Genomic DNA, 9,318 nt, shown 5'->3' with positions numbered 1-9,318 from the left:
TTGTATAAAATTTAAATTTTATGACCATGTTTGGACCTTTTTACATTAAACACAATGGAAATGTTCATTTTTTCCCCAAAGGAAAAATTTCTGAATCATCACTATGTTGCACAGTAGAATAAAAATATGAATCCAGGTACTTATTCAAGTTTCTAAAGAATTCAAATAACAGATAAAATTTTACTTCCAAAATCTGAAGTCATCAACATGATTTTGTAGTACTGTATCACAGGCTTTACCTAAAAATTCAATATTCAGATAAAGATAGTCCCCTAGTCACATTCTTTAAAAAGCCTCTGCCCCACCACAGCTTCCTGAGATCTGTGAAGAAACTGCAGTCTTGTGATCAGGCTTCATACAGTACTGGCAGTTTTGTACTTGTAAGGAAAAAATAGTGACCGATTTTATGTGTCAATCAGTTGTAGTCTGCTGATCTGATTAGAAGCCTTGACAAATGCCTGGTGGCGATTGCATATAACTGCCAAGCATATGGGAATAATACAGTAGCCCATCGTTTTGGGGTCAGCTCTTGTACAAGAATAAAGGAACAAAAACATCTGCAAGTAAGGTATCAGAAAAATAACTGTCCAAAACCAGAAAGGCAGGGAGAGTAACCGAGCTTTCAAGGAGTGTGTCCATGTGGTTCCTTCAAGGGGCTCCTCTGGGTGCTGCTGAATGTGTTCCAAGGCCAGCCTATTGTAAGTCTCGTTGATTTCAAAAACATAGTAAAATGCTGCTGCACTTGCTAACAGATACAATCCCACTCCAATCCATCCCATACGCTGACGGAAGTTCATCATTCTCCATGCTCTGTGCCTTTGAGTTAAAACAACAATAACAACACAGTGAGGGTCTAGTAATGCTGTCATGTCAGCTGTTCCAAATGTACTTACTTTTCGTCCAATGAGCTCTAAAATACTCCCTAACACATTTGAGGTTTAAAATAACTAAATTAAATTTACATCTATTAAGAAGTATAAACATCTTACAGGTTGTTTTATGTAATAGTTATGCGGAAGTAGAGTTTCAGTATATATAAAGTGTGCTTTTTACTGAATCCCACAGATAAATAAATCACTAAATCTGGCTTAAATAGGTCCAGTACACGTTCCCTTAAATTGTAATTAAACTAGTTCCCTAGGGAACATTTCACTTCTATACTTCAAATACTTTCTGAATTAACAGTATTGCTTCAGACATGAAAACTTGGTTCTACAAGTCAAACCAATATCGGAGCCCCCAAGTTAAGACAGCAACTCTTAAACACTTACAGTGGTCCCGAAAATCTTCCTGTTCCCACGGCAAGCGTTAAAGAGTCACTCAGCTCTGAATAATCGGGTGGCTTTGGCATTTCAGAGAAAGCCACCATAAAAGAAATCCCCGGGGTCACCGGCTGGGAGAATGGTGCGCACGGCCAGCCTGGAGCAAAAGCTAATTGTGATTAAGCACAGCGTGACTGCAGTAGGTCACGCGGCGGCCCGGCCCCTGTCGCCGCTGCCGGAGCCCCAGCCTGTGTCACTCGGCCCAGCCGGGAGCCTCCCCAGCCACCCTGGCCTCCCCTGCAGCCGGCCCCGCCCCCTGTCGTGCTGCAGCGCCCGCCGCCGCGACAAGGCTGCGCGGGCGGCGCCAGACTCGGGCCTCTCCGCCTTGCAGCGCCGGGAGCCCAGTGCCCGGCAGCGGCCACAGGCCGAGCCTGCAGAGCTGGGCAGGTCCCGGATCTCACCTCCTGTCCCGGTTGGCCCGCCCGCCCGCCGTCCCGGATGCTGCCACAGTCGGGGCTTCCGGCTCGGGCCGGAAGCGCGCTTGCCCCGCCCCCCCGAAAGGCCCGCCCCCTCGTGACGTTAGGGAGCCTCCGCCGTGGCACCGCCTCCCCGAGCGCTCCCGGAGACGCTCTGCTGGAACTCGGGGGAGGCTACGGAGACGCCGGTTGTAGCTCTACCCTTCAGGTGGGCGGCAGCCTGGGCCTGGCCGTTTCAGCGCTCCTCAAAGCCTCTCCCTGGTGCTTCGCTCGCGGCTCTGATCGCCCCCGTCGTTCCCCGGCGCGCCTCTGCGCAGTTTGGATATCCCTCTCGAGTGTCCATGCGAGTGCAGGAGAAGCCGCTCTCCCGCTCCTCGGACCTGGCCGCCCGGGAAGCGTTGGAAGCAGGCCCTGGTACCTCGGCCACCGGCGACGCACCCAGACATGACTACTAGATAACTGCGAGGTGAAGTGGGACCCCGCTGTCTGCTGCGGGGCGCCCGAGGCCGGGAGAGGGTAAAGTGGCTGCTTGCCGCAGTGCGGCCGGCCGCCGGCGCGGGTGCGCGGGGCTTCTCCGGGCTCGGGTTATTCATTTACAACTTGAACTGACGTGACTACTTCATCTTCACTGCCCGTCGGAACTGCAGACGCTGACGAGACTTAACTCGGTTACCGTGGAGGAATACTGTGAGTTGCAGTAGCATCAGTGGCCGGGACAAATTGGAATTTAAATGTGTTATTTTGGGCATCATGACGCTAAGCCTCTTAGAAGACTGGTGTAGGGGGATGGATGTAAACCCGCGGAAAACGCTGTTGATTGCCGACATCCCCCAGACCTGTAAAGGGCAGAAATTGAGGAGGCTCTGCGATCTGGTTTTGCTCCCTTGAGCGAGTACCGACTGCTCGGGAGGATGTTCCAGAGGGAAGAGAACAGGAATGCAACCTTAATAGGACTTAACTGAGGAGACGAGTCATGCTCTGGTCCCTAAAGAGATACCCGGAAGCGGGCGTGCCTGGGGAGTGATCTTTAAGACCCCTGACCCAGACAATGAATTTATAAGCAGGTTACATGAATTCCTAGAGGGAGAGGGCGTGACATTGGGTGAGTTTACCAGAGTTCTTGGGTATGGAAACGACCTTTTTGACCTAGACCAGGACATGATCCCAGAAGTGCGGGCCCCTATGTTGGCACAGGCATTAGATGAGGCTCTTCAGCCTGCCCTGCAACACCTGGAATACAAAAAGCTGAGAGTATTCTCAGGCAGTGATCCTCCAGAGCCAGAAGAAGAAGAGTTTGAATCCTGGCTGTTTCATGCCACTCATATGATGAAGACATGGCAGGTGTCAGATGCCGAAAAAAGGCGATTGCTAGAGAGCCTTAGAGGCCCGGCATCTGATATCATTCGCGTCCTCAAGATAAACAGTCCTTTAATTACAGTCCCTGAATGCCTGCATGCTCTGGAGCAGGTATTTGGGGTTACTGATAATCCTAGGGTGTTGCAGGTCAAATATCTGACCACTTACCAGAAGGATGAAAAAAAATTGTCTGTGTATGTACTAAGGCTGGAGCCTTCACTACAGAAACTGGTAGAGAGAGGAGCAGTTGAGCAAGAAGTTGTGAATCAGGCCCGCCTGGAGCAAGCCATTGCTGGAGCAGTCCACAGCACACCGCGCAGGAAGTTTGCTCTGTCAGAGGATGGCTCAGCCCCTGGCTTATTGCAGTTACTGACACTAATAAAGGATGAAGAGGCAGCTGAGGAGGAGGCGGCCCTCCTCCAGGCAGGATTAGAGGGGCATTTCACCTAAATCTTGGGAAATCAGGAAGGGCTCTCTGGCAGTGAGCAGAGCATAAGGTAGAACAGTCTGTATGCTCAGTGACAGACATTAACCAATCCCTATCTTGTGTTGCCAAGTAACTTATTTTTGTGCAGTTCTCAGTATAATCCTTTGTCATTTCTGTGCCCATTTAATGTCTCCTAAATGTGTCATTGACTAGAAGGATGTAGTTCTGCACTGGTATTTATATATTTAAATTCACCCTGTGAATTTTTTTTTATCACACACAGTTGTACAAAAAGTCTCATCACTACGCACATGTGATACTCTGAGAGGACAGCCAAGGCTCAGGTGCATATGCTGATCCGATCTCGTTCAGATGTCAGCTTGTATGATAATAGGTGCAAGTGTAGCTGTCAGATGTGATAATGTGTCATAGATAGTTTTGGGCTGTGTACGGCCCTACGTTAATCATGAAGATCGTGAGCAGGGGTTAAGAGGTTATTTTCTGTGCGAATCGGAATTTTATTGATTCTATGCCATCAAAACAAGAGGCAGAATTAAATGCTGCAGTTGGTCAGTTTGCAGCTGCTACCTCTAACCCCAGATTTCTGATGTGTGTCTCAAAGCATCTAGTTCTGAATATCATTTCAATAGGTTACAAAATTATAGATGTGAACTTATAAAATAAATAAATGTGAATAAAATGACCTTTTTACCCAGTTTGTTTGTATCAAGTTTCCAAGGGAGATTTCACTTGAACAAAGGGTTCCAAAAGCATGAGTCTGAAAACCACTGAATTGCACGGTCTTAGTCCCTTGGACACTTTTCTCCTGGTGCCCAGGTGGGTAGGGAGTAGTTTTCTAAGTGAGAGTGCCGGCAGGACCTTCTCCTGAAGTACAATAGAATGAAATGAGACTGTGTAAATTAGTGCAAGTAGCAGGTTCAAAGGCATCAGGGCGTTGAATCTGGAGGGTGAAAAGAAAGACAGGAACATTGCATACCTCTGCACGGCAGACTGGACTAAATGTTCCATGTACTTCCTCACTTAATCCTCTTAAAAATCCTGCAATATAAGAAAACAGCTAGTTTCAGAATTCTGTCATCTGCCTTACTGCAAGGCCAATGTTCTTCCCATTGCTAAGAAAGAGAAGCAATCCTAAGGTGTCTGGACCCAGCCTCACAAGGGAAGCAGGGCAGATTGTTAACAACATTTAATAAATGAACTCTTAGTATGCGTTAGTGTGGACTACATCTTAATCACTACTGCAAACTGGACACTAAGAAGTGGGGAGTATGAGAACCTGTAAGACCCACAGGCAGCAGGGAGGGTGGACATGGGTTAGTGATTTGGTCTCTAAAAAAAAAAAAGAATGAAAGCATGAAGAAAAAATGAAAATTGCTGAAAGATCAGACTGAAAGTCTTTATCTTTAATAAAAAATACCCCCAAAGAACCAATTCTGGGATATACGTTTTTGGTTTAGATTCGAAGGCATAGTATAATGTTTCTGTTAATGACTAAATGTCATGGTTTCATTCTTTATAAGTTCCCGTAAGTTCTCACACTATGGAAGGTTAAATACACATCAAACCATCATGTTGTACCCCTTAAATGTATATAATTTTAACTTGTCAGTTACACTTCGATAAAGGTGAGGAAAGAGAAACTAAATACTAGATGATATATGGATAAATTCAAAGATGTAATTCCGATCTTGTTTATATGCGTATAGTCATTTATTTGCCACCTTAGTAGTAAGAAGTGTTATTAGCTGCATTTTGCTGATAAACAGACACTGTGAATGTGTGCACACATGGGTGTTAATAAATGTTGCACCTCGAGGCTTCCCTGGTGGCACAGTGGTTAAGAATCCGCCTGCCAATGCAGGGGATACGGGTTTGAGCCCTGTTCTGGGAAGATCCCACATGCCTTGGAGCAACTAAGCCCCTGCACCACAACTACTGAGCCTGCGCTCTAGAGCCCAGGAGCCACAACTACTGAAACCCACACGCCTAGAGCCCGTGCTCCACAACAAGAGAAGCCACTGCAAGAGAAGCCCGCGCACCGCAGCCAAGAGTAGCCCCCGCTCGCTGCAACTAGAGAAAGCCTGCACACAGCAACGAAAACCCAACACAGCCAAAAAAAAAAAATTAATTAATTAATTAGAAAAAAAATGTTGCACCTCTCCTGTATGTGAGGCACCGAGATGGGGGGGGTGGGGGAGTAGATTGTATAATTAAATTTAGGTTGTAAGCCCTGCCATGGAGGTCTACCCAGAGTCAACAATAATAGCTGACACTGAGCATTTGCTATGGAATAAGCGCTGAGCACCACTGAATGCATTTGGTCCTCCAACAATAGTGAGAAGCAAGGCCTTTTGTTTACCCATTTTACAGATGAAACTGTGGCACAGAGATGTTAAGTAACTTGCCCAGGGTTTCCTAACTAAATCCTTCCAGGGTCAGGATTTATACTCAGGCCATCTATTTCCAGAGTCCTTGCTGTTAATCTACTCTATGCTGCTGTGTTAAATTCTGTGAAAAACATACCATCGTTTCCTCCCTTTTCTGAACGAGAGGATTGAGGAGCAAATATTCAGTGGTGCGGGGGCGCGGGGGGCACATAGTCTGACTCCAGAGAGCTTTTCTTAAGGTGTCCTGGCATATGCATCTGGTAAACACAACATAATTGTAAAAAATGGCAGTTATGTTTATGAAATCAGGTGAAGTAATAGAACATGTTCTTTATAAGCTATGTCTCAAAAATGTAAATGACAAACATCACTAAAACACCAGTTGTGTTGGGATGATGGGACTATAAGAGTAGTTTAGTTTTCTTTTGTTTCCTAAAAGTGTTGTTTTTTTATATTAAAAATAAATATGCAAAAGAAGTGCTCATAAAGCAAAAATCAGTTGACACATCAAAGGAACACAGGAGCAAGCCTGAAAGAGCTCCCACTAGCGAAAGCTACAATTTGAGGAACAAAGTGGATAGCGTAGTATTGGGTTATAACCCAAAGTATAAAATAAATATCCATGAGTTCATTATGATATAAGTAAATGTGGGAGAAGAGTCCAGTTTTCCTTACAGAAGAATTTCTAATCATTAGTGTGGCTATTTCCCCTTTTAGGAGCTGGAGTTTATTCCTGTCCCCCTTTAAGTGTGGGCTGAATTCAGACATAGTATATGGAAAGGAAAAATAGTAACTTTTCAGTGAACAAGCGTGGCAAGGACTACCTTACTAGGATAAGGTTAATATCAGTGATCAGTCACGTTGATGGCACATATTCATGATAACAATGCAATGACAAGGGCACTTTATTTCCTCAGAACCCATAACCCAGTCTAGTTACGAGAAAAACACCAGACAAACCCACATTGAGGGACATTCTACAAAATACCTAACCAACACTCCTTAAAACTGTCAAGATCGTGAAAAACAAGACTGAGAAACTGTCACAGACCAGAGGAGAGTAAGGAGACCTGGTAAGTAAATGTAATGTGGTATTCTGGCAGGGATTTTGGAACAAAAGACCTTAATAGAGAAATGAAATCTGAATATGGTCTAGAGTTTAGTTAATAGTAACATATCAATGTTAGTTTATTGGAGATGACAAATTACTAAGGTAATGAAAGATGTTTAGGGGCTTCGCTGGTGGCGTAGTTGTTAAGAATCCGCCTGTCAGTGCGGGGGATGGGTTCGAGCCCTGTTCCGGGAAGATCCCACATGCCGCGGAGCAACTAAGTCCGTGCGCCACAACTACTGAGCCTGCACTCTAGAGCCCACGAGCCACAACTACTGAACCTGTGTGCCACAACTACTGAAGCCCACGCGCCTAGAGCCCATGCTCTGCAACAAGACAAGCCACTGCAATGAGAAGCCTGTGCACCGCAACAAAGAGTAGCCTCCGCTCGCCACAACTAGAGAAAGCCTGAATGCAGCAACGAAGACCCAACACAGCCAAAAATAAATAAATAAACTTTAAAAAATATCTTTAAAGATGTTAATAGGGGAAACGACGTGAGTATACGCAAACTCTGTACTGAGAAAGACAAATACCATATGATATTGCTTATATGTGGAATCTAAAAAAAAAAAAAGATACAAATGAACTTATTTACAAAACTGAAACAGACTCACAGACTTAGAGAATGAATTTATGGTTACCAGAGGGAAAGGGTGGCGGGGAGGAATAGTTAGGGAGTTTGGGATTGATATGTACACACTGCTGTATGTAAAATGGATAACCAACAAGGACCTACTGTACAGTACAAGGAAAAAAATACCAATAGCCAAAAGACATCAACAGCTATTTGGCTGCTCTAGTAATCAAAGAAATGCAAATAAAAATGATAAAATTCTAAAAACGAACAAACAAAAACTCTCTGCACTATCTTTGTAACTTTTCTGTAAATATAAGACTATTCTAAAATAAGATGTTCGTTGAAATATATACATAGATACTTAAACATACATACGTACGCAAGCAGATAACAAATGGCCTGGGAATTAAGTCACTAGGGAGTGAGTAACTGGAGGGCCGGCCCTTCCCCAAAATGGTTATTCATCTAAACACCACCAGGTGGCGGTAAGCACTCAGGTTAGGCCTTAGCCAGAACAAAGCAGGGAAAGGGATTATTTCTTATGTAAGTGTCGTCATACCTGCCCCTCTCAAGGACTGGAAAATTTCTCGTCTTTTTTAAAATTTATTTATTTATTTATAAAAGTTTATTATTTATTTTTGGCTGCATTGGGTCTTCATTGCTGTGCGCGGGCTTTCTCTAGTCACGGCAAGTGGTGGCTTCTCTTGTTGTGGAACATGGGCTCTAGGCTCATGAGCTTCAGTAGTTGTGGCTCGCGGGCTCTAGAGCACAGGCTCAGTAGTTGTGGCGCACGGGCTTAGTTGCTCCATGGCGTGTGGGATCTTCCCAGACCAGGGCTCGAACACCATGTCTCCTGCACTGGCAGGCGGATTCTTGACCACTGCACCACCAGAGAAGTCCCTAAATGTCATTGTCTTTCAAATAAGAGACTTCCAGTGACTTCTCTGGTGGTCCAGTGGGTAACACTCCACGCTCCCAATGCAGGGGGACTGGGTTTGATCCCTGCTCAAGGAACTAAATCCCACATGCATGCCGCAACTAAGAGCCCACCTGCCACAACTAAGGATCCCACCTGCCACAACTAAGACCCGGCACAACCAAATAAATAAATAAATATTTTTTAAAATAAAATAAGAGACTTCCAGAAGCTCATCTCTAAAACCATCTAGTTTCCAATTTTGTGAAATGCACTGGGAGTGCGGTGGAACCGCTAAGGATGTTCTTCATTTGTACAGATGGATCAGTCCATTTGTCATGGCCAGGCCTCTCTGCCAAGGTAGTTAGAAGATTCTATAAACAATAAGGTCTTACTGTATAGCACAGGGAACTATATTCAATATTCTGTGATAGGGGATTCCCTGGCAGTCCAGTGGTTAGACTTGGCAATTTCACTGCGGTGGCCCAGGTTCAATCCCTGGTCAGGGAACTAAGATCCTGCAAGCCGCACGGCATAGCCAAAAAAAAAAAAAAAAAAAAAAAAAAAATCCTGTGATAAACCATATGGAAAAGAATATTAGAAAAGAATGTGTGTGTGTATATATATATATATATATGTATATATGTATATATATATGTATATATAACTGAATCACTTTGCTGTACAGCAGAAATTAACACAACATTGTAAATCAACTATACTTCAATTTAAAAATAAAAGATTCTAGAAGTGTCATGGACCTAGAGAGGAAGTCACTGTTT

At 44.6% G+C, this 9,318-nt stretch overlaps 3 protein-coding genes across 4 annotated transcripts; 2 read left to right on the top strand and 1 right to left on the bottom strand.

Moving 5' to 3' along the window:
- LYSET (lysosomal enzyme trafficking factor) lies at positions 1-1,784 on the bottom strand. Of its 2 annotated transcripts, none has more exons than XM_089908154.1 (2): positions 1,724-1,784; positions 1-816 (listed from the first exon to the last, which is right to left on the bottom strand). In XM_089908154.1, exon 2 carries the CDS (start codon positions 798-800, stop codon positions 405-407), a length of 396 nt encoding a protein of 131 aa, XP_089764280.1. In that variant the 5' UTR covers positions 801-816; positions 1,724-1,784; the 3' UTR covers positions 1-404. The 2 variants fall into 2 exon arrangements, with proteins under 2 accessions (XP_089764280.1, XP_022431941.1); XM_022576233.2 differs by lacking the exon at positions 1,724-1,784 and adding an exon at positions 1,272-1,708.
- LOC149750352 (uncharacterized) lies at positions 1,482-9,095 on the top strand. Its single transcript, XM_089908155.1, has 2 exons — positions 1,482-2,425; positions 6,847-9,095. The coding sequence occupies exon 1, from the start codon at positions 1,761-1,763 to the stop codon at positions 2,184-2,186; it is 426 nt and encodes a 141-aa protein (XP_089764281.1). The 5' UTR covers positions 1,482-1,760; the 3' UTR covers positions 2,187-2,425; positions 6,847-9,095.
- Positions 2,420-6,853, top strand: MOAP1 (modulator of apoptosis 1). The gene is given in 3 exon segments (XM_089908153.1): positions 2,420-2,579; positions 2,582-2,691; positions 2,693-6,853. Coding segments are annotated over 3 exon segments (1,053 nt in total). The 5' UTR covers positions 2,420-2,488; the 3' UTR covers positions 3,545-6,853.
- Positions 9,096-9,318: the final 223 nt, after the last annotated feature.

Source organism: Delphinapterus leucas, chromosome 2 (assembly GCF_059928025.1).
Source record: "Delphinapterus leucas isolate spDelLeu-1000000601 "Yukka" chromosome 2, BTC_Dleu_Yukka2, whole genome shotgun sequence".
Lineage (NCBI taxonomy): Eukaryota > Metazoa > Chordata > Mammalia > Artiodactyla > Monodontidae > Delphinapterus > Delphinapterus leucas.
This window is presented reverse-complemented; position numbering and strand designations above follow the sequence as displayed.

What these genes read in the sequence shown, in the direction of transcription:
- LYSET (XM_022576233.2), bottom strand. Translation starts at nt 1,369, where the DNA reads ATGGTGGCTTTCTCTGAAATGCCAAAGCCACCCGATTATTCAGAGCTG. An exon ending in GGAAGATTTTCGGGACCACT is followed by an intron (nt 817 to 1,271) that starts GTAAGTGTTTAA and finishes TTTAACTCAAAG; the next exon opens with GCACAGAGCATGGAGAATGA.
- LOC149750352 (XM_089908155.1), top strand. Translation starts at nt 1,761, where the DNA reads ATGCTGCCACAGTCGGGGCTTCCGGCTCGGGCCGGAAGCGCGCTTGCC.